Genomic DNA, 24,422 nt, shown 5'->3' on the forward strand with positions numbered 1-24,422 from the left:
CTGTCCTGCCGCTCATCACTCTTGTTGAATACTGTACATTGAAGGGGACATTGTTGATTTGCAGGGACCGGAGCAGATGATCAATAAATCAAACATTTCATGAGTTCGGGGGGCCCCTTGTGACTGGAGGCCCTGGGCAGCTGCTGAGTTCCCTCTCTGATTTGTTCCTGCTCTTTTGAGTCAACAGTAGTTATTGGCCAATGTTTGGCATCAGAGTGCTTTTTTACCTTCCTGTCCATTGGTGAACCTCGTGTGCTCTGATGAAGGTCTGCTTCGTTCACTTCTAATAAAGTGCAATACTGCGGTGAAAAGCACAATTGCTCAGCTACTCTGCAGTAAATGGATAAATTTATGACATACATTGTATCTCATAAGTGAATTCATTAATGACTTCACTTCATTTATCTAACATTGCTTGTTACTTACTTACTATGTTTACCAAGTTGTGTCTTAATTTTCACTGTAAAAACCCATAAGAAGACCTTTATAGGCCAGTGTAAAAACAACATTTTAATTACAAATGGTGCAATTTTTTTAACATAGTTTTTATTTTCCCTCTTGGCCAATACGCTCTATTCATTCCGTGAGAATCAGCCCAGTAGTTTCAATGCATAATCAAATTGTGCTGACAGGAGCGAACTTGGAGAGTGGAGAGAATGCAGATCTCAGCCAATTTTGGAGCAATAAAATGACATTTTTCAATAAGTAAAAAGGATCTGTCCTGAATTTGTAGTTGGCTCCTTCTTGGGCCAAACCGCTGCCCCTCTACCGACTTAGATGCAAACTGACAGCTGGGCTAAACTGTCTGTTCATTCCTATTAATGAGAGAAATACTGACAGACAAAACAGGTAAAAAGGACAGGTGAACACATTGCAAAGACAAAGACTCTGTGGATCAAGTAGATTTTCATGCAACAGAATTTGGCATTGTATCTTTTTAGGCTGATTGGCTGAAGGACACTGTCCATCAAGGCAAGTGTTCCGCGCTCTCATCGTGGTTCTGGATAGGAGGGGACCCAGATGTAACTGCAGAGAAGAGACCCACCAGTATTGTTTTTTCAGGGCTGGTTATTAATAAGTAAAGGAGGCCAAAAACTGACATCCCGATATTCATCTGCAATACAGTTTTAAATATCCACTTTATGATCATACAACCCAGAATAATGATACTTTTAAATATACATGTTTAACTTAACATGTGAGGTTTTTTTTAATGAACGATTATATTGAAAAATATATGAACAAAAAGTTTTTAAAAAATATGCATTAAATGTAAACTATGAACATACTTTAAAAAACGGGAATTTTTAAAAGGGGGAATATAAATAAATTATGATAACCAAAATACATGGTGTGAAAATCATTAATAACACAGGTGGAGGTGGAGGGGGGCTCGGCAGCCTCGGCGTCCTTGCTACAGCCTTGTGAATCGCCACTGTTTCACACGTACCACCTCCTACCCTGGTTATTGTGACTACATCGTCGGCGGTTACCGGATGCTGTTGGCCCGGCGCTCTCCAGTCTTAGAAAGGATCCTCGTCGCTGGTTCCAGTGCCATGTTTTTCAGCGGCCTCTGTCTGTGTCTGGCCGCAGCGCAGCATGAAAGCAGTGAGAAACAGAAACACTATGGCTGCCACTCTGTCTCTTACTCAGGTAACACTGTCTTACAACTCTAATCTAACGGCAGCAAACGCCTCATGTTCCCTGCCTGTTCCACTCGGGGACATTTCGGCAGTGTTTGTGCAACTAGCCTGGGAGAAACGCTAGCTTACCTCGCTTCTTGTCCCTCATTTTTTGGAAGTTTAGTCCTGCTGTGACTGGGAAAAGTTTCTGCCTAATCTCTTTGGGGACTGCGTAAGGGCGTAGCTAGCTAGCTAGTCTGCTAGCTAACCGCTAGTTTGTGTGCAATGTTTAGAGCCGCTTTATTAAACTTGAGATAAGTAACGTTGCTCGGGTCCGTGTCGGTTTGAGGTGTATTTATAACCGTGTGTTCTGCTGCTTCCATTTACTATATGCTAGTTGGTCCTGGTCAAAGACACGTTAGTACGAGATAAGGTCCTCCCCATGTGTGTATGTGTTGTGGCTTTACTGTCATGTTTTAGTAGCTTTGCAAACAATTCTGCTAGCATTGCTACAAATGAAGCAAGTGTCAGGCTGTGCACACACTATGCTGCCAGGGTTTTTTTCCCCTCTTTTTTTCCCTTTTTTTGGCTTCATTGTCAGTCTGAGTAACCAACATGTTTATTATCACCATCTGAGGAACATACGATTCACTGTCTGGCTTCGCTTTAGACCTTTGTGAAAATGGGAATAATAAGCGGTTAGCATGCTCTCTATACTTTATTTTACGTCCATTGTTAGCAAAGTAAAACCTTTTTTTTGTTGTTTTTTTTGTTTTTTGTTTTTTTTTTTGCATGTGAATTAGTAAACGGAAGTCGATAGGAGAAGTTGCTGCTCATCTGTGCTGAATCAGACTGTGCAGAAATGTGTTTGTTTGCAGATAACTAATTTAGAAGTTAGCGGGTTACCCGAGCCACTGTTGCTTCTGACAACACTCAGGAGCTGTCTGATCCCAGATCAGTCCTAAGACCTTTATTCATACCTCTGTGTCATATGGATTCATTACTCTGACAGCCAAGCCAGCAAGGCTTGTTGATACGTTTCTCTCTCAAATACCAGTCTGTAATTTACTTGGGTTTACATTAATATATTGTTTCTAAAGTTAAAGCTTTCCACACTAACTAGACTGGCATTGAAATTTGATAATATTTAACTGGTGCAGTTATCTTCAGTGAGGGATTTTTTGTTGTTGTTGTTGTTGTTGTCCAATGTTCAATTAAAGAGACGCTAGTACAATGACCACAGTGTAGTGGACACCAACAGTTCCAGGCACACTATTGTGTGTCATAGAACAAAGTTGCATCGGCCATGGAAAGATAAGTGTGTGAGTGGTTATTTCACTGTCATTTGGCAGTAGACACGGCTAATGGGTAACAAGCTGATGACAGGCGGTTTTTTTTTCCCCCTCCTTCTTTTGTGCCTAATGTGTCTCAGTCTTGACAAACGTCCAGCAGATCTTTGCCATACCGTTGTGTGTTTACATTGGACAGTGATTTCACAAACTGTGAGAGAGCATTACCCTCTGGTGGAGTGACAGTCTGCTCCTGCACCGTACCTGTTGATGTCAGAGAGAGCAAGAATGAATTCCTAGCTGTAGTAATTTGAAGAGGGAAGATTCTTTTCCTGTTCAGCCCAGCTGTGGATGACCAGCAGTGTTTAAGGAGGAAAAGGAGGTTGCTTATGGAGGGTATGATCAAGGAAATTTTGCTTAAGTTATAAATTCAAAATATTTAGCTGTGTTGGCCACATGCAAATCATTGGGCCTTATGTGACCTCAAGCTTGACCTTCTCAAACTCTATGCTTTGTAAAGAAAACTAGAGGACCGTGGGGTTGATCTTTCACGGTAAAATGTGTCTTAAGAGAGGTTTTTCTTTGATGCACTAAACTGCCTGAAATGTTGATTTTCGTCCATGTTGTTTTCATCGTCACCCAGCAGGTATTTTAGACCAATTCAGCTGCTTTAGCGAATTCTACATAATGAAAGCTAATGTTGATCTTTTCTTTTTTTTTTTTTAACATATTGGTCACAGTCTGTGTGTCTGCCTCCTCCTCCTGTGGCAGATCAAGTATTTATTTATTTGACAGCTGCCTTGGCTCTGATCATGATCTACTCAGCCAGCAAGTACTTGCTAATTGTTTGCGCTTTAAAACAAAATATGAATCTGCAGAAGTGAGAAAGCTTTTTTTAATCCTCCTTCAGGTTATATTTAGGAACATGTTAAGGATTTGATTAAACAGGGACAAATTAGTTAATTTTAACGTGGTTAAAATCAATGCTGTTTTTGAGTGTGAAATTGTATGATGCAGAACCTTTGTATTCCTCAACAGCTCTCCAGTGGAAACCCCATCTATGACAAATACTATCGGCAGGTATGCAGATACACCATCACAACAATATTAATTGGTACGGTAACAGTTGGATTCAACTGGTGATTTATTTTAATTGCTCTGGAATATAATTTCAGATGAGATAGAGAATGACAGAGATGCAACATATTCTTGCTTTAGCTGTGTTAAAACACTGTAGTGTTCCAGTGAGTAGTCTCTGTGTCCAGTAAAGGAAATCTGGTTATGAATTAATAATGTATTTCCTTTTGCCCAACCTGTCAGGGGAGCTAGCTGTGAGCCTCATGAAAGAGAATGAACGGATCCAATTCCAAGCTACGAGACTACTGAGAAAATAGCATTGCTTTATTATCAGTATTGATGGAAGTGATTCAAGCACTCCCATCCTCCCTAACTTGCACTTTCCCAAATTCAAACACTGTCCCTTTGTCATTTTTGTGGACTGAATAAATGAGCTAATAAGAAATAAAATGGCTTTTAGCATCACAGATGTGATGACCTGCGATAGCTACGTTTGCATGCATACTAATATTTTACTGTTATTCTGAAAATGACAGTGCTTGGATTTAAAAAAAAAAAAAATCATGTATGCAGCCTGTTCTACTTTGGTTTACAGAATGTGGTTTATATTATTATTATTATTATTATCATTATTATTATTATTGGTTAATTTTTACAGCTGTTTGCAACCCTGCTACAGATGTATCTGGCCTGTTTATGGCCAAGTGTACTAGCTTAATGCTACCACGCAGTATGCTAACAAGCTTTACAACTGTCGTCTAACTTTTGAAAGGCATATATCAACCCTTGTCAAGCCAGCTAGTCTGAATTTGCGCATTCATGTACCTTATGTACACAGAATTAAAAGTGGATACTCATTTCCTTCGGCCCTATAAACACTCATGTCTGAAAATTATTTGGAGAACAAAGACAAAAACTGAAATCATGAGAATGTGTAAATGTAGAGTCTATGTGCCCTGGTTATATCTGTGTGTGTGTGTGCGCGAGCAGGTGGATCCGACAGGGAGTGGGAGGGTGGCAGCAGCGGATGCAGCTCTGTTCCTGAAGAGATCAGGCTTGGCTGACCTGGTCCTGGGGAAGGTAAGAGAGGAGTTCAGTGCAGACACGCCCCCTCCACGACACTTTACCGTTTCATATTGATAAAGATAAATGTGCTCTCCATAGATCTGGGATCTGGCCGACTCAGAACGGAAGGGCTCTCTCAACAAACAGGTAGAAGCTGCATCATAATGTGTGTTCTTAGAAGCATCAGGTGTGGGTGAGTGTGAGTGTGTAATTATCACCTCTGTTGCTCTCAGCAATTTTTCATAGCACTGCGGTTGGTGGCTTGTGCTCAGAATGGCCTGGAGGTGGCACTCAAGAGTCTTAATGTGGCCGTTCCTCCTCCCAAATTTGTAAGTTTGTGTTCTTTCCGTGTTGTAAATGCTGCTGTGTTAAATTTGGCCTCGTATTGCTATGGGGACATTAACTCCTCCACTGCTGTTTCATTTCATTTATCTCCAGCATGACACAAGCAGCCCGCTGCTAGCAGGGGGTGTGGCTGGTGACATGCCCTGGGTAGTCAAGGTGAGGCTGTAATACGTCTGTTTTTATATGTAGTGCATTTTTTAATACGTTCTGATCTTGTAAATTTTGTTCATGCGATACAGAAGCCATTGATCAGATTTTCATGAACTTTTTTTCAAAGAAGCATGAAGCACGTATCTGTGGCTCATTGAAATGTTAAGGAAAAACTTGTTGGTGTATCATTAAATGCACATCTTCAAGCTGCACTGTTACAACCAGCTTGTAATTGTAATACATCTGTTCGTCTTTTGTTTTCCCAGCCGGAAGAGAAGATGAAGTTTGACTCCATCTTTGACAGCCTGGGACCCGTTGGTGGGATGCTAACTGGAGACAAAGTCAAGCCTGTCCTGCTAAACTCCAAACTGCCAGTGGACATCCTGGGAAGGGTAAAATCGAGAATTGGCTCATAATTCTAACATTTATTTGTGATTAGAAGTGATGCGGGTGACCTGACCAAAGACAGGTTGTGATAACCCAGAAGAAACTAATTTGACAAAGTAGAGGACATTTTGAGTCAAAACAGCAGCAAATGAAAGACAGTAGAGAATAAAAAGGATGTGAAATTCAGAAGAATCTGCTTGGAATAAAATAACATTCATGAGGAAGTGAGAATTGGAAGTGACTCGCATGATGCATGATATTGTGGATTATGTATCGCACACTTTCTCAACGATACCTTGTGTTTGTGTTGAAGGTGTGGGAGCTCAGTGACCTGGACCGAGACGGCATGTTGGACAGAGATGAATTTTCAGTGGTAAGAGAGGATGTGTGAAATTAGCCGCATACAATTTTAACTTGGTCTCGTGAAAGTTATTTTTTTTAACTGATGAATGGAGGATATGCATGTGATGTCACAGTAGGCGGGGTTAGACCCAGGTCACACAAAAAAAACTACAGCTAATGTCCACGATTGATATGGTAAAGCAAGACACGGTAACTTTAGCTCACATTATACTCAATGGTCCTGACAGCCCCTTTGGCAAATTCTATAAAATAGATGGACATTTTAGATAAACAGAGCTGAAAGTCCAGGAAGAGTCTCATGGGTCAAGCAGAGGATTCAATGGTTTCCACATGCTGAAAGTCAGCTCTCCAAATGACAAAGCAGATCCGGCGCCGCCTCGCACTCCCTGAAATGCTTCAGCTCGGCAATTAAGAAATCCTCCAGGCTGAGCTGTTTTGTGTAAATTGATTCCTCTGACCAGATTTCATGCATGTTATTCCAATGCCACACACGGATCGCCACAAAAATATCACTAAAAACTTTCATTTTTTTCATTTTATGCACTGCAACTCCAAAAAAAAAAAAAAAAAAAAAAATCCATTTATTTATTTTATCCGACATCTAAAAAAACACATGTGAAAGGTCAAAGAGCTGTTCTATGACTGACCGTCATAGAGGCCGTTTGAGTGCACCTTCCAGTCAGGTCACTATTGGTGTCGTGTTTCTGGAAATTGAACATGCAGATAACCAGCGTAAGCTGATGCCACTGAAAGCTAACTGCAACCCATTACCTTAAATGACTAGAACTATAGACTGTGGTAACATCAACCACAGCAGTGATTTATGTTATTCAAACAGTGCCTTTTGCTTTTGACGATTCGATTTTTTACAGCTGTAAAACTGATTGCTCCATTAACAACTGGTAGTTTCCTTTCAATATCAGCCAAAAGTGAATTGAGGTTGTGTGAATTTTTAGACAAAATACGCTTTTTTGAGTGCTGCAGGATGGGTGTGCGAGCCCTTCGTGCTTAGATGAGCTAATGTAACACCCGTGTATTTCCTCAGTGTCACAATCAGGAAGCCAGATGTCAGTTGATCGCTGGCTCTTTGCTTTGCTTATTGTTGTAAGCATCACTGTCGAGTGAGTTGTTGCTTTCTTTAAAAAAAAAAAAAAAGTGTTGGCAAATAAACTGGTGACATCCTGTTTTACATCCATTTTTTGTTGTTTTTTTTATACTACAGGCAGCCATGTTAGCCATGTTCTGCCTTTCACAGTCCGACTGTTGGAAAGTGATGTCAGTGCAAAGCCTTCATCCAGCTCTGCCTTTCTGTTCAAGCGTCTCAACCAGTTGTTTCCTAAACAATACTTTCCCTGGTCTTCTGCACCAGGAGTAGATTGTAAGATTTCTACTTACAGGTTGTGAAAATTCAATTCTGTGGACCAGAGTGGAACAAATTCAAAGGAGTGAAAGGTGAATAACTTTATTGATAATACTTGTTCATCATTGGTTGTTTGTTTATTGCCCTGCTACAGGCCATGTATCTGGTGTACAGAGCTCTGGAGGGCGAGTCTGTTCCTATGTCCCTACCGCCTCCCCTGGTTCCACCCTCCAAGAGGAAAAAACCCTCGGTACCTCCCGTGATGCCCCTGTTACCCTCGCCCCCCTCCGTCAAAGATAGTCGCTCCTCCCATGCCGCCTCTAAGACCCTACCCCAACCCCCTAAACCCGCCCCAGCTCCCGTCCCAACACCAGCAGCTACCCCTGTGAGTACGGGATCCTTCTCTCCTGTGCACTCACTACTAGAAAGGCTTTGTTTTGTAAAAACATATCTGTCAACATTGTAAAATGATTTCAAATTGGTTAGTTCAGTGCGTTTTTCAAAAGAACAAGACAAGAGGGAGTTTGAAGGTAAGTTGGGTTTGAGTGGTTGAGGATGTGGCTGAATCACAAGTAGGTAATGACACAATTCCAATTCTCGCTGCTAAATGTATGTGGGTTTTTTGTTTTCAATGCAGTGGGTGGTATCTCCAGCAGACAAAGCCAAGTATGATGAACTATTCAGCAAGACAGACAGCGACATGGACGGGCTGGTGTCTGGACCTGAAGTCAGAGATATCTTTCTCAAAACGGGCCTGCCCTCTGCCACACTCGCACGTATCTGGTGAGTACCGGCTTCCCCTTTCCATCTAGTCTGGCCTGAAAAGGCTTCAGTATCAGGTTGACAGAAAACAGCGTATATATATATTCATGAAGTATGTTACAATTATACAGTGTTGTGAAGAAAGAAATTTTGGAAAGTCCTCCAGGACAGACGTACAATAATGTCACACCTTGAGAGGAGGCAGACATGGCACCTGTCATTTGACACTAAAGACAGCCAGAATCAACAAGCATCTTATTGCCTCTCTTAGTGTTTTTTTTTTTTACTCTTGACAACAAATGATTATGTGAAGTAGTCCAAGTACATGTCAGGCAACGCGTGGGCTCTCGGGGAATAACTGAATTTGAAAATGTTCTGAGAAAATAATGCAAAACCAAAATGCTCCTGAAATATAACGCTTGTCATTATTAATAAAATTTGATATAATTCAGTTTATTGTTTATTTTTTTTACAAGGACAACCCACAATTGAAAGCAACTGCACTGGAGTAAGTTTGCTGCACATTCACATCTATTGTCCTTTGGCACGTAGACAAAAAAAAAAAACCCAAAAAACTAACAACTTTGAAATAACAAATACAAAACAAGAGAAGTCCTGAAGGCCCCTCAATGTGAGGTAGTAATTGCAGTATCAGAACGTTTGTATGTGGAAAGAACATAGTTCATGAAAGCAGTGCTGGCAGAGTAGGAGGTGGTGTTGCTGCAGTGCGTGCTGTCACAGCAGAGCAGGAGCTAATAACACATATGGATTTTCACTGATGAGCGTCTGTCGTGTGTTATTGGCTAAGCAGGGAACACAATGATCAGTCAGGCTATCAAAAATAGTCTGTGCCTCAGGAGTTAATCGTTACGCTCTTGTGTAACATGGGTGATCATTTCCTCAGGGAGCTTTGTGACATTGGAGACATCGGAAAACTGACCCGAGAGCAGTTCGCTCTGGCGCTCCATCTAATCAATCAGAAGCTGACGAGAGGCCTGGAACCTCCGCAGAGCCTCTCCCCGGATATGATCCCTCCCTCTGACAGACAAAACATCAAACAGGTGAGTCACCCAGACCACTGGGAGTGATGGCCAGGGATGACGGCATCCTTTTAATTGCTGCTGCAGTCTAAAGGTTTCCTGAACGATCTGTTGCTCATAAGTTGATCTGCCTGAATCACTCTGACCCTGTTGTGATTCAAAATGACAGTAAGATTGGTTAGTTTGGTATCTACCACAACTCAAGAGGGGCAGGAATGATTTGAATATCTGTAACGAACGTTCTGAAAGTGAAAAACCAAAGGTGGAATATCAAGTATATCAACAGCTTTTTTTCATTTTCAATAAAGAACCAGACATCACAACATCTGACTTGTGAGAATTTGCAAATGTTTATGAATTTTGAAAAGTAACATTTTTTTCTTTATTTCCAAATAGTAACAATGGCTTTCAGTATGTCCAAAATGTAAATATCATATAAACTTGTTTTTTGGTTTTTTTTTTTTTACAGCAAATATTGACATTGGTGAATATGGGGGGGGGGGGGATCTATTACCATGCAGCCTTAAGTAAATTGAATTTGGATCAATGGAACTTTAGAAAAAGCCATTTTCAGTTGTCCTCCCTTTACAGTGAAGTCTTATCCTTCTTTGCCATGAATGTTGTCAGTTCTGTTTATTTTTGTTTGTGCTGTCTTTGTCCCTATGTACATCTACAGTACCCAGGACTTTCATCAACGTCATTTCAGTCCTCCTTGTCGTAAATGTCGCGGGAAGAAATTCTGCTCAGCTCAGTCAGTTGACAGCCACCTCTTAATCGTGTTCTACCGCCTGCCTTTCCCCTAGAACAACCTGGCCAACCTGGCTGCTGACTTCTCTGCAATCAAGGAGTTGGACTCTCTTAGTAATGAGATCGTGGAACTACAAAGGTAGGTCTCATAAAAGTAGTAAAACGTGGAGGTTATGTTGCTTTTGGGATGAGAGGTGTCAAAGTCTGGACTCTCTCCCTTTGTTAAGTTGGATGTTCATGAATCTGCCAAATAAATAAGATGTTTCAGCCAGGATTCAATTTTTTTTTTAGGCCTGAAATTAAGTTTCCTATTGTTTGGTGTGAGCCCAAACCTTTTATGAATGTTCTAGTTAGAATTATCTGAGCTGCAGCCAGACAGCTGCTGTCAGTACTGTGTTTCCTGCAGTGACCATCAGGGTGCAGCGTTTCCCTTAAAATGACAATCGAGCTGCTGGGGTTTGAGAATGCTGAGCTCCCCACGTCTAGGCGTCACCTTAAAAACTTAAAATCCTATTTCCAAGACGACCTATTCATTAGACAGTCTGTGAGGAAATAGTGAAGTTATACATCTCGACGTTATCGGGACTGAGTTGGAAACTGAGAAGCTCAAGTGTATGATTTCACTCTTTCTTGCTCAGACTCTCCATCAACACTCACAGCCTCAGTGAAAATAAATAAATCATTCAACGTTTGTGTTTTCACTGCAGCCTATAAAAAGCTGAGTTATGGAGCTGCTGTTGACAGTGATAGAGAAGAGAGTTGTTATACGTGTACACCCAGACTACACAAGTGATGAAGATGAAAACAACATTCTGCCACATCGATTTAACTTCTTCCCCACAAAGGAGGAATAACAGAACCACTTTTTCATCCAAAACCCCCAAACTTACATGCTTGTATTGTGCGTATTATGTGCATGCCACTGTTGTCTTGTATGACAAGGACAATATGGCTTGTTGGAATTCTATTAAGGGGTTAAATAGTTACGTGCAGTGGAGGGAAGGCATGACTTCTCTTTTTTAGAAGAGAACATTTGTAATGGCATCGATGCTGAAAGAGTTGTATATGTTGTTCTCCATTTTAATCTTTTAGCCGTCAGATCACATCAGTCTGGCTGCTGGACTGATTCATCATTGGGTATTATACGTTAAACCAGTTTCACCTTAGAATTGTTATCAGAATCAGTTCTGACTTCCAGAATTCTCAATGTGTAGCTTCTCTGTTCTTAAAAGTAGAACAGAGGAGAAGTGAGAACAAGCCCCCCCCCCCCAACACCTTTCGAAACACACGCTCACAAACAGAAGTGTACACAGAAACACACAAGATTCCAGCTGTTCGAGGTATGAAAGATGAAGTGAAGTGGAAACTAAATGACAGCCGCTGAGAGATCAGCGCTTCAGAGAGGCGGCAGCTGAAGGACAGATTGAGAAGATGATGCGTTTATGTTACTGCTTCAAAACTTGGCAGCAGCCTTCGGCACAAGATGAGGAGGATGAGGATAGCAGTGACACTCGGCTGAAGTTGATGTAGGTTTGCTGGTGGAAGATGCTTGGATATCAAGGAGGCGATGTGTTTTTTTTTTTTATGTGAGGAGAGAGCAAGAATCTGAGAATCTAAAAATAGATGGTGAAGTTGAACGCTTTGCTGTGGTGTTTTTGATCAGGAGAATTGTGTCTTCACTAAAGTCATGTAAAAGTGAGGTAGGATACTGAGGTATGTGCTATGAATGGTTTCTACTTTACAGATGTACTTTTAATACTATGTTTGCTTGGAGTGTATAGCAGTTTTCAGAAGAGAAACAATACTCAGAAATGTATTGGTCATTAATGATACAATGCTATCATCTCATGAGGCAGTCTGGTGTCAGTTATAGAAACGGTTACGGAAGTTTTCGAATATCTATTAAATCAGGAGTTTTGTCAATTTAATTGATGCTACAGCTCTTTTATTGTTGTTTTTCCTTGGTTTGTTATTGTTCTACATTTCGTCTTGGATGGCATTTGATGATGTCTGAGCGAAGATACACAAATGGATGAACTTCAGTGCAATCCACTCTGGGTTTCCATAGCTGCAAAATGAAACTCAAGGTTACTACAGTTCATTCACACCCAGAATCAATTATATCATCAAATCTATACAAGATGCATCATCCTCTGTCCTTAGACCCTTGATCAAGGAGACGGAGAGCATATTTAAATGGGGAATAAATGCAAAAAACATCATGAAGCTCATTATCATTTCTATAAAATGTGATTACTTGTAAGTGTTAAGGATTTTTTCAAAGCTTAAATGCTCTGAAGTGACACCCTCTGAAGGCTGTTTTTTATTTGTAGTGTTTAAGGAAGGAGGAGTGATGCCTCCCTGTAAGCTTACAGTTTGAACACACAGGCAGCAAAAATGAAAGATGTTGTTGGCTGGCTCATCATCACTCCTCTTCCTCTCTCTCTTGCTCTCTCTGTCTCTCTCAGTCTCTCTCTTCCTCTCTGTCTCTCTCTCTCTTTCTCTGTCTCTGTCTTCCTCCCCCAAGCCAGCCATCTGCTTCTTGCTTCTCATCTCCTACATATTCGCCTGAGCAAGCACATGCTCACTTTTGTCCAGCGCTCGGCCTCGTCACGCTGACAGTGCTGTACACCCGCAGCCTTGTTACACTGGAAAAGCTGACACGCACTCTCATCCTCTCAAACCTCTCATCCTGTCATTTCAACGAGCTGGTGGAGTTGATGATGGTGGTACAGGGAGAGGAGATTGTGGAGGGATCAGCATGGAGCTGGCTGTGGCTTGGTGGGCTAGGAGAAGTGGGTCTACCCTCTCTGTCCTCAGTGGCTAAATGCTCCTATCTGTTGTGTTGGACCCCCAGGGAGAAGAGCACTGTGGAAGAGGAGATCAAGGAGAAGGAGGAGAGCATCAGAGAGCGCAGTGGTGAAGTTCAGGTAAGGTCTCCCAGCCTTTGTTTGTGACTTTGTCCTGGTGCTTGGTGTCATGAGAGAAGAGGTTTGTGACAATATTGAAGTTGAAACCTCCCTATCTGGTCTTTTTTCTGTTTAGTGGGTGCATTTCACATCTCCAGATATAGTTCTCTCAGCTTGTCCCTTTTTCTAAAACAAGACCCAGGCCAGACATAACAGCGAGAAACTGCCGTTTGTGCTAAAGCAGTCACTTCTGTTGTAATGGATACACTGAAACAGAGGATCAATAATGTATTTGGCCGGCAGTCTGGATGCTTTTTCAGAAGCACAGTAGAGACCTCGGGGATGGCGTCCTTGTGTAGGTGTGTCTGCTTGCTCTCAGCCCGAGAGATGAGCACTATTTTAGGAGCTGACAGCCTAAAGGGCGAGTCGACTTCGCCTTGGGAATTTCGGTGCGATGTGAGAGTATGAGGGTGGATCTCAGGAGAGTCTCAGCCTGATGTAGCTACAGTTCCTAGCTGCACTGATTTTAACCTTGAGTACTTTGGGCTATTGATACTGAACTGTGTTGTCTGACCTTATTCCTGAATGTTATATTTTTTTGTGTTGCTTTACTGCTCTCGCTGTGTTCAGTGTTTTACGCTCTGTGGTTTTGAACAGAGAAGTCATTTTCCCTCTAAATTCTCATTTGGAGCCCTGGAAGACTTCAGAATTGTTCAGCTGCATTTCCGCAATCGTAGTGAATAATGGATTCAGAACTTAAAAAGAGGACATTTCAACAGGGGTTGTGTCCAGTCTGTTTATTTTGAGGAATAGGGGTCACTGCCGGTAGGATTTTTGGATATTTTAGTTTTCTGAAGCTTTTTTGAAAATAACTTAATTTTTCCCAACACAATGATTAGACAAGCCAGCTGATGAGATCAGAGCAGTGTTCGCCTTAAGTAGGTCTTTTTAGTTTGACTTTCAGTAGGCCTTTGTTCCTCCTTCTTGATCAGTTTTGTTTTAAAAAATGGCAACAAGCAAATGTTGCATTATCACATACTTCCGTTTCGCTGAGTCTTTTACATTCCGAGGACCCGGATGGTCAAAGAGCTTCTAGTGGTTCATAAATCATATATTCTCTCAGCACCCAACACGTCCCCTTCTCAACCCTTTGCATTGATGCCAACAGGACTTACAGGATGAGGTAGCGAGAGAGAGTGGGGAGCTGCAGCGGCTCCAGACGCAGCGTCAGAAGGTTCAGGAGGCTTTGGGGGAGCTGGACCAACAGAAGAGCTCCCTGGAGGAGCAGCTGGCCCACATCCGCCAGCAGACCAGCCAAGAGACCCAGCTGGTGGGTCTGCTTGTGGTGTATCCATGGGCATGTACTGATTTCTCTCTGACCCTGTAACTGCCCCTTCACTTGCTGTCTGCTGCCACACTGTAACTCAAGAACCATTTCCCCTGTCTGTTCACCTCTTCTCATTTCCTAATAGAAGGCTACAGTATATTATCACAGAAATGACCCAGATCAGTAGGTAGATGTGTTAACGTATCTCAGTCTGAGTGTTGTCATTTTATTTATCCTCATTTCACATCAGATCTCATCGTTGCAGTCAGAGCATGAGGAACAGGAACAGAGGATATCTCAGTATGAGGAGGAGCTGGTTCAGGCCAGAGAGGAGCTCCTGGCTCTCCAGGAGGAGAGCAGGAGACTGCAGGAGAAAGTCCAAGCTGCTCAGGAGCAGCTCACACCTCTACAGGAGTCTGTCCGTGACTCGTTCACACAAGTTGCACAGGTCCATTCTCTCGCAAATCTCTCGCTCATTCTGATGAATTTCTCTGCAGTTTGTTGGTGCTACGTTTCAAATTTTCTCTTTCTGCCATTTAGGTTCAACAGAAACTGAATGACCTCCAGGTGGAGGAGAGGTCGGTGACTGCCCAGCTCAGCTGGAAGAGAGCCCTGGAAGATGGCTCTCCTGTTATGGTCAACGGTTCAGCAGGGCCCACAGCAGAACTGCACCAGCTGGACCCTTTCCAGCAGGACCTCTACCAGGATGAGCAGCCTAAAGAACTAAAGGAGGAAGAACCAGCTGCTGAAAGTGATCTTCAGAGAGACAATTCAGAACAAGAAGAGAAAGAGGGAATGAAAGAGGGAGAAGAAGTGGAAGAGAAGGAAGAAGAGAGTCCAAAGACTTTAGAAGAAGAGAAGCTGAAACCTGATCCCTTGGATGATCTCTACACCAGTCTAGCCTCCTCTGAGATGTTAAGTAACCTGTCGACCCTGACCAAGCCACTGGAGAACGCTGTTAGGGTGAGAAACACACTCGCCAGCTCGCCTCAATCATCACTCGTAAGGGAACGTACCGTTAACATTCCCAGTTACACCAACCATTTCCTTTCATTTCTCCAGGAGCACAATAGTCCTTTACCAGAGGTCTCTTCAGACGTTATAGAGGATGCGGAGGAATCCCCTAAAGCGAGTCCAGCAGAGGTACAAATATACTTTTGTCACACTTCTGCAGGTACATTTTGATCTCTCCCTGCCTTTCGAAATGCCAGCGTCTCAATCGTTACTGCCATCATTCGATCATTGTAGCAAAACACCTCAGATGTTCTTTTATGTCTTTTTTTTTTATGTCTTACTTCAGGGTCCGTGTAAAACTGTTGATCCTGTGGTTCATCCATTTTGTAAAAAAACACTGAGTTCTGTTATTCCTGAAGAGTTGGGGCCATGTTCCTTCAAGCATTTGACAAACTTCATGTTCACATTGTTTATTGTTCTATCCAAGCTAGAATTGTGTTACTGTTTGTAACAGGTTTCATCACCAGAGCCAGAGAGCAAACAGGAGCCTGCAGAGTCCCCAGAAACCTCCCCCTCCTCATTACCTCCGCAAGTTGGTCCTCGCTCCATGCCGCCACAGACCAACCCCCCCTCCTTACCTGAGATGGACTTCTTCCATTCAGATCCCTTCACTGACCGTGAGTCCCTGCAACTGTCTTGAGGTGACTGTGTTTTTTGTTTTTCTTGGAAAACAGAAGACTTAAATTTTTTTTACCACATTTTCTCTGTAGATGATCCTTTCAAGAATGACCCATTTGGAAAAGCTGACATTGCAGGTGACTTTTATAAGTTAGATACTGCTGAGGTGATGAATATCCAACAGGAGTGTTCCTCAGCTCTAAGATAACCCACTGTATCCTGTGGCTGTTCCTTTTGAAGCAGATCCATTTGGAGGAGATCCATTCAAAGGGACAGACCCCTTTGCTGCTGACTCTTTCTTCACACAGACCTCCAGCACCCACTTTTCCTCAGAGGACCCTTTCTCTGCCTCAGCTGATCCTTTTGGTTCCACTACTGGTGCACCAGAACCAGATCTGTTTGCAGCCAAGCGAAATGATCCTGCACCTACACCACCACCACCACCACCACCACCAGTGGCCACAGCAACCACAGAACCAGATCCCTTCACCTCCCAACCCACTAATCCAGCTCTAGCTGCCAAGGATCCTTTCAGCTCTGCAGGGAACAATATGGCTGATTCGGACCCATTTAGAGGAAAGGTGAACGTTGCGGCAGAGGCAGATCCTTTTGGATCTCAATATGGAGGGACGGATCCATTTAACTGTTCTCCACCCACTGCAGGTCTGGCATTGGTGAGTAAGTGGGGTTCTGAAACATGGTTTTGATGCACTAAGTTGCTGTAGACACCGATGGTTCATTGTGGGCGTTAGCAACATCTCTTCTCGCATTAGAGCATGAGAGTGACATTAAAGTGTTTATTCACCCACAGAGTGTTTTTTTTTCTCCACAAATCAGTGTATTGAGCTCATTAAGTCTTTCCCCTCCTGCATCACTTCTTTTGACTCTAGAATGTAGACGGAGCCGACCATGTATATTTAGCTTGAAGCTAATTGCGACTGACAGCAAACATCAGAAAAAAACTGCCCGAAAACAAAACATCTGAATCTCGTCACCTGGTGTTATCCACATTTTTTATATCCAGCTATATACTGAGTAATCCACAGGTCATTTGTTTGGTTTTAGTTCATATCAAACTAGCACACCTCAATACTGGAGCTACCATGAACAAGGACAGAGAAGCATGAGCGAGTCGGCTCAATCTGAATGAACCAGCTGGTTGCGCTTAGCACCACCATGAACGAATGGTGAACTGGAAAAGTTTTTTTTTTTTTTTTTTTTTTTTTGCTTAAATCAAAGTGTTTGTTCATTACTGAGTGTAAGATTGGATGAAGAAGACATGGACTATTCCGGATGATGTGCTCAAGCATTTGTTACCTAATGTTTTTAGCAGTTTTGCTGCTGTAGCTGTTGCTAGCAACCATAGGTAGCTTCAGGCTAAATATATGTGGCCAGTGATATCTGCATTCTGGAGTGACAAAGAAATAATGCGGGAGGGGAAAAACATCTTCGTGAGCTCAAGACACCCATTGATGGGTACTGTTTTGAGTGAAGAATGGCTTTAAATTGGAACTATTGGATGAATTGACAAACATCAGGAAGACAATTATGTTAATCCACTGACTTTTTGTGTCAGGAGGACTTGTTAAAGTGTATTGCAGTCAGCTGAGTATGCTTATTTTTCTGGTTTTAGAAGGACACTGCAGCAACCAATGACCCTTTTGCTCCAGGTGGTACTACAGTGAGCACCAACTCAGATCCAGGTATGACTGGTGGTGTAGTGCCCCCATCTGGGAGAAGACTCCATTACACCTGGAAGCATTGCACATAAAATGTCGCTTATGATAAGAAATACAGCATTTATCTCGAGTGTGGTCACTCTTGTTTGCTCAACCACTTCACGCTTGTGTTCCAGATCCGTTTGCTGCAGTGTTTGGCAGTGAATCGTTTGGAGGGGGCTTTGCAGATTTCAGTGCCTTGACAAAGGTAATATTCAAATAAGGGTGTTTATTTTTTTTTTCTTGCGTTTCATGTAGATGGAGCAGAAATATAACAAAATTGGTTGTGATATTGAATATGAACTCATGATATAAATTGAGTCGAAAGACGTAGAGATGGTTGCGTCACACCAACAAACTCCCACTGTGATCCACTTAAGCTATTATAAACCACAACCAGAAGAGAGTGAAACTAAGAAGTGTCAGTGAATCAGGGAGTCTATAGAAACTTGTGGGAGGAAACTGCTGGAGCTCAAACAAAATTCTGAGAAAGACAGGCTGCATGGTGTTTCTCATGCAGTATCAGGAAGTATAAGGATGCCAGATGTGAAAATAGCTCAGTTCTGCTGTATTAAGAGGTGCATGTGTATCGTCCCGCGCTGTGGGGGGGAAGAAAAAGTCTCAAGAAAATGTGTGTATTTATGAGGGCCTGAGCCTGAAGAAGCTTCGGGGCAGAGATCCTATTGAAACTGTTTTGTTTCTTTGGTCTTTCTTTCTTATTCCGCCATTTTAAACCTCAGTTTGATCCCCTAAACATGCTAAAAAACTCACCATTTTTTGCCACGCACTTCAGGTCTGGTGAAAAATGTTATAAAATGTAAAAAAAAATTAAAAATTAAATGTGCTCCACAGCGCCACCTAGATATCGAAAAAGGGCCGCCACGGCCAATAGGAATGTCGTAAAGACATGGAACCAAAACTCAATTATTCATCTCATCAAGAGCTACAAATCATACACTGACACCCCTGACCTAAATCCAACAGGAAGTCCACAATATGGACATGAAAGCAAGATTTTGGTCAAAACCATGGGACATAATAAGCATATTTTCACAAGAAAAGCACTCTAAATTTCTCATCTCGCTCACAGGCCACAGCTGCTAACCAGGGTGCTTAGTGACACTTGGTGTCAGACTGAAGCTTCTATCTTCTAAACTACAAGTCTGACCACTTTGCAACCTGTATCACTGGATTTTGGACAAAGTTTACAACTACAAACTGATTTCAAATGTAAGATTTGGCCAAAGTCATGGGATTTATTAAAACTTCTACTCTATCAAATATTCCTCTCCAACTGAGAGGGAGAGAGACAGTAGGAGGGAAGACAGTGGGGGGATGTGTGTGTGTGGGTTTAATGGAGGTCATTTTTGAAGGATACAGCACAGGTCTCCATGCATACAGTTCCTCATATACAAACTTTGTATGACGTTTGTGGTATTATCATTGCTCTTACAATGATCATTGATGGCCGCAAGGATGCACAGGCCCATGCCAGCGCCGCTTGCAGCTTTAATTTTTGATGGATCTCTGTTACAGTCAAATGGTGCTGACCAGTTTGGCATCAACAATAAGAACCTGTTCCAGGATGACAGCCAGCCTGCCAGCCCAGACGTGCCCCCAGCTCTGCCTCCAAAAACGGGTACACCAACAAGACCACCACCTCCACCTCCAGGTCAGGGCTCAACTACCGTGGTCAAATGTTCTTACTACTAATTCACTCTGACAGTGTGTGTTTTTGTGATTTGGATAAGAAAGTCTTTGTGTGTGTTTGGTCTTTCCTCAGTCTAAACTCTCTTTTCTCGACTGTTTCATTGTCTTGGGTTGACATATTTGTCTCCTCCGTCCAGGTAAGAGATCCTCAATCTCCAGGACTGAGTCTTCGGACTCCTTCCATCGACGGGGGCACTTCCCACAGACTTCCGGAGAGTTCTCCTCCTCTTCCTCCTCCTCTTCCCTGCCTGCCAAGGATCCTTTAGCCGACCCCTTCGCCCCTTCCTCCCCTCCTCGTCACCACGCACAGGAAGCTGACCGATTTGCCAGCTTTGACAAAGTGAGCACCTTCTCGACCTCTCCCTCACCTCCACCTGACTCTCAGTAGACTCGTCCTCTTCTGTTTTTGTTTTCCTCTCCTCATAAATTGCACCCAGTGGAGCCGCATCCACCGACCAAATCAGGCCGGCTTTATGAATCTCTCCATCCACTGCCACCTTTTTCTTTGATCATTTCATTTCCTTGAGCTTCGGTCTACTAAATTTGAGTTTGATTTTCTAGTGGCTCTTTGCTGCTGTTGTATTTGCTCTTCATTATGAATGCAATGTAAAGATTCTTTATACTTGTCTTTTTTTTTTTTCTCCTTCTTTTTTTTATTGAGTTTTGTTGGGATTAATTTAAGCCCCGTGATTGAATTTGCACTGTCTTCCTTTTATGAAGAATTGTACAAGAACATGTCAAAATAGATATTAATATATTAACCCTGCAGCGTATTTGTAAATAAAAAAAGAGACTCGGATTTTGTTACACATCTTTCTTTATAATTCCTCGTCATGGTTGGCGGTGAATGGAGAGATGAGAAGCTGCTTGCATTTGGCTTTCGTTAACCATCCCAACGACACACTGACATTACATCCAGTGCGTGTGTGAATTTCATTCTAAAATCTTTTTTTTTTTTTTTTTTCATAGAGTTTTTCCACTGGGACATTTTATGCACCTTTTTTTTATAGACGGTGATTTTTGTTTCAGGAAAATATCAGGGTGCTTCTCTATAGGGGAGACTCTTGTTGATAAAGAAACAATCGGCATTTACCAAAACGAAATATCTTCTAAAAAAAGTTTTAACAGCTTTATGAAGGATTTAGGGGATATTTTACACTGTTAATGGTTATATTGCTTTGACTGAGAGAGAACAGAGTACAAGTCCTTGCGTTTTCTTTGTCGAGCTGAAAATATCTGCAAATAGAGCCCAAAATGGATTCCTGGCTCACTTTTTATTCGAATCATCTGGAGGTAAACTTCTCATTAATTTTCCCCTTTAACCTTTTACAGCAAATCCTTTTCATTAAGAGATTCATACCCGAACCAAGCCAACCATCGTCCCGATGAATCAGAACCATAGAATATTTGATTTAATACAAAAAGATAGAAAAAAAAAATTAAAAAAGGTAAAGGTTACAAAACTGTTTATGGAGTTAAGAGTTTAGGACCCGACCAGCTGGCCATTTTACTGTTGCTGGCTGACTTGTAACTGATGTCGATGAATGTTGGAACATCAAAATATTCCACATTATGTCATCAGAAAGGGAAATGAGGTTTCTGCAGCCAGGTTTGATTGCAGAGAAACACAAAACAACACAATCAGCGTCGTTGATGCACTGTAGGACTGTGGCTCGTCGAGTACTTCTCTTTTTTTTCGTCTTAAAAGTATACTACTGATATCTTTATATAATGTGAGGCTTCTACGGGAGCTGAAACCGTCTTTTCACTACCTGCTCGCTGGCGGTGAGTCGACTGTGGTGGTTAGGACATTGTACTTGATCAGCTCCTCTGTGGAGAACCCTCAGGGGATTGAGCTGAAACGACATCAGAGATGTGAAACTAGCATTGTGGTAACCAAACATGGATGAATATGAGATTAGTTCAACAGTATTAAAATCACGCGAAATCCTCCTCATGCAATAGTGCACAGAAATGTAATGTCATGCTGTGAATTTGGGATGGGTGACTCCTCAATTACCAGACGGATATGAGTGCTGATTTCAGTCCCTCTCCTGTCACATGACTACACTCGCATGTCCCTGTTGAACTCTGACCTGCACGCACTAACGATGTGTTTGCCTCGTCTGGCTCTCAGACACGTGACCGCTCCAGTGTCTTCCTCCCACGTGCCGCTATCATTCATCCATCCGCCCCTCCTTCATTCATCAGTTCATCACTAGCTCGTCTGCTCACTTGTATGTTGTGGGGAAACAGACTGGCTGTATTCTTTGCGTGTGCGCACACGCGTGTGTGTCTGTGTGTGTGTGTTTCTTTACCCTTCTGTCAAAGAATAAAGAGTTGAATCAAGGGCATCATCTTTGGCCTCTATGTGCATCCATGACATCTTCGTCTGCAACTGCATGAGCTTTTACAGGAGCCTGACACACACATACACACAGCTTTGGCATTTTCAGTTTCTACACACGGACCACTTTCCAAAACATACAGTAACATTTCACTTTCATGTCTGTACAAGTTGATACTTACATGCTTCCCAACAGAATAGATTCCAGGAAATGTTTGGATGTCAGTTGATTTGAATTAAACCGGCTAAAATGTGCAATAACAGCGTGTTTTCACATCGCTCTTGTTGCTAAAAGCATTGAGGACAAAGATAAACATGACCAATTAACAAATATGTGGAGTTTTATTCAATAAAAAGCTAGTTAAGTTAAAAACGGCAGTGTTGCGTATCGCATGCATGTTCTCTGCTAATGCTCTCATGATGCACATCACGTGTTCTTAAAATACCTGCTCGAGAACGGGCCTGCTTGACGTGTGCACGTTGGATGCTCTTCATTGAGCATAATAGTTGTTGCTGACACTTGATAACTTCGGAAAGAACATATTCCGAGTTAACCAGCTGATCAAGAATCTGTTGTTGTTGTCGTTTTTGTCATGGCTGTCACACGGCTCTCATTTATTCCTCAGTGAACGTCCTCTGATTCATCACAATTCAATCTTCTGGATAATGGCTGCTCCGCCATATCACTTCAAGGGGAATGCTACTGTGAAATACTCCCCTCGCAGATTAAACCGATGAAGCTTGAATTGTGCTCCGTCGGTGTCTTGTCACAGGTCCGCTTTAGGAGGAGGGGTGCATGTTTTCATCATGTTAGCGACACATAGATTTGCACAGCGGCTGTCACATTTAGCGGGCAAATTATTTGACTTTATTTCCCCTCCTAAGAAATCAAGTGTGAATCGTGCAGGTGATCAATGGTCTCATAACAGTTAGTAGCAGTGTCAATGAAAGGACTGACTACTACTGCGTCGGTATTAACAGATTATTTCCCTTTTTTTAATGGTGAATGTTTTACCACAAAAGCAGCAGCACAGTAAGCCTTCCCTGATATGAACAGACTTTATACCCATGCATTTATCTTTGAGAATCACTTAACTACATGTGCGTGTCTGTCTCTTTTCTCCTCATATTTCCCTTCATATGTGTGTTATTTCCTGTGTGTGTGTGTGTATGTGTGTGTGTGTGTGTTTTTGTATGTTCATGGAGCAGTATCCGACAGAGGAGGACATGATAGAGTGGGCAAAGCGAGAGAGCGAGCGAGAAGAGAAGGAGCGACTTGCCAGGCTCACCCAGCAGGAACAGGAGGACCTGGAGCTGGCTATTGCACTCAGCAAGTCGGAACTCTCCTGAGGGGGTTTTCCTCACACCCCTCCCCCTCCCCCTCCCCCTCCGGTGGCCTGGCCTGGCACGGCACGGCACAGCCTGGCTCGGCCCAGAAAGCACCAAAGCAAAAGTGGGGCGTGTATATGACTGATCGGGCAGTTACCTGCTAACACCATGAAGACATTTTCTTAGAATAAACCCATATCTTTGGACGCCCTTCACCCCAAGACTGATGTTGCAGTATGTTTCCACGTGCTGGTTTGGAACAGAGAAGAGAACCATAATGTAGTGTATGTAGTTCATAATGGATTGTTGAGAAGAGAATGCAGTGAATAAGGATTTAGTTTTTCATGTCCGGTTGATTTCGACAAGAACCACAACAGAATCTAACTTATTAAAAACTAGACTGGAATAGCATCACCTAAACCCACTAACCAAACTCACTCCTACACTTGTTTCTTAATGAGCGTTGAGGAATTCAAGAGATCAAAAAAGAAGCTTACATTTCCTATAAAAAAAACCCTCTTTGTTAATATTGTGAATTTTATCTGTGAACTGTGTGCAAAACAACAGTCCACAAAAAAAGGGGAAAAACTAGAGGTTTTGCAGGTGCTAAAGTTTGAAATGTAGCAACTGAATATAGTTCAAGGTCCCGAAGGCCTTTGAGATGTTCTTGTTCTTTCAGGAGTGGCGGACGACATTTCTACATGTTTTTTTTTTAGTTTTTTTTTTAGTGGAAGTCACCAGTTCCCTGTGAGGGTAAATGCATGTTCAGATTTGTATAAAGTCATAGTCACAGTGACCGTGTTCAGTTTTCTCCAGTTTCGTTTGTACAGATGAGTTCCCCAGCGTCTGATGAATCTTATTTTGTGGGAGAAACGACATCGGTGTTCCGAGTAATGATGAGATCTTAATTTGGGTCATAATTCAGGTCACACTACGGTCTATTCTGATATGAAAAAAAAAAAGCATTGTCCAACATTTGTTATGTGAGATTTCAATACCGCAGCTCTCAAAATGAGGATTTGAGTTGTTTTTTTTTGTTTTTTTTACCCAATTTGTCATCTGTAATCGATAAAACATCACGGTTGAAATTTTTTCAAAAAGGTGTGCGTTGCGGAAAATATTTGAGACGATTTAGAAATCTGGCAGGAGATGAGTTTTCTTTTTCTTTTCTTTCTTTTTTTTTCCCTTGACACCCTGAAAAAGTATGTCAAACAGAAGACACATTAAAGAGACGCGCAATGTA

At 42.2% G+C, this 24,422-nt stretch overlaps 1 protein-coding gene and 1 long non-coding RNA gene across 6 annotated transcripts; one reads left to right on the forward strand and one right to left on the reverse strand.

The window, feature by feature from the left end:
• Positions 1-544: 544 nt before the first annotated feature.
• Positions 545-1,887, reverse strand: LOC147249855 (uncharacterized). Its single transcript, XR_015119155.1, has 3 exons — positions 1,773-1,887; positions 1,494-1,583; positions 545-1,026 (listed from the first exon to the last, which is right to left on the reverse strand). It is a non-coding gene; the product is annotated as an uncharacterized LOC147249855 (long non-coding RNA).
• Positions 1,414-24,422, forward strand: eps15 (epidermal growth factor receptor pathway substrate 15). 5 transcript variants are annotated; one of them, XM_086223439.1, is made up of 25 exons: positions 1,421-1,653; positions 3,950-3,991; positions 4,976-5,068; positions 5,153-5,200; positions 5,287-5,382; positions 5,492-5,554; positions 5,815-5,940; positions 6,249-6,308; positions 7,813-8,043; positions 8,296-8,441; positions 9,325-9,481; positions 10,264-10,346; positions 13,065-13,137; positions 14,285-14,446; positions 14,694-14,891; positions 14,984-15,406; positions 15,506-15,586; positions 15,912-16,074; positions 16,168-16,212; positions 16,316-16,749; positions 17,709-17,778; positions 17,931-18,001; positions 19,330-19,465; positions 19,641-19,843; positions 23,060-24,422. In XM_086223439.1, exons 1-25 carry the CDS (start codon positions 1,600-1,602, stop codon positions 23,198-23,200), a joined length of 3,399 nt encoding a protein of 1,132 aa, XP_086079565.1. In that variant the 5' UTR covers positions 1,421-1,599; the 3' UTR covers positions 23,201-24,422. The 5 variants fall into 5 exon arrangements, with proteins under 5 accessions (XP_086079569.1, XP_086079565.1, XP_086079567.1 ...); XM_086223441.1 differs by having other exon boundaries at positions 1,426-1,653; positions 16,319-16,749; XM_086223440.1 differs by having other exon boundaries at positions 1,426-1,653; positions 4,979-5,068.

This window comes from Aulostomus chinensis, chromosome 14, assembly GCF_037954235.1.
Source record: "Aulostomus chinensis isolate RoL2024-O1b breed Wild chromosome 14, RoL_Achi_v1.0, whole genome shotgun sequence".
NCBI lineage: Eukaryota > Metazoa > Chordata > Actinopteri > Syngnathiformes > Aulostomidae > Aulostomus > Aulostomus chinensis.

Excerpts from the sequence above, each read along its gene's own strand:
- eps15 (XM_086223439.1), top strand. The coding sequence starts at position 1,600 with ATGAAAGCAGTGAGAAACAGAAACACTATGGCTGCCACTCTGTCTCTT. Across the intron at positions 16,075-16,167 it reads TTCAGATCCCTTCACTGACC|ATGATCCTTTCAAGAATGAC; the intron begins GTGAGTCCCTGC and ends TTTTCTCTGTAG. Across the intron at positions 18,002-19,329 it reads ATTTCAGTGCCTTGACAAAG|TCAAATGGTGCTGACCAGTT; the intron begins GTAATATTCAAA and ends TCTCTGTTACAG.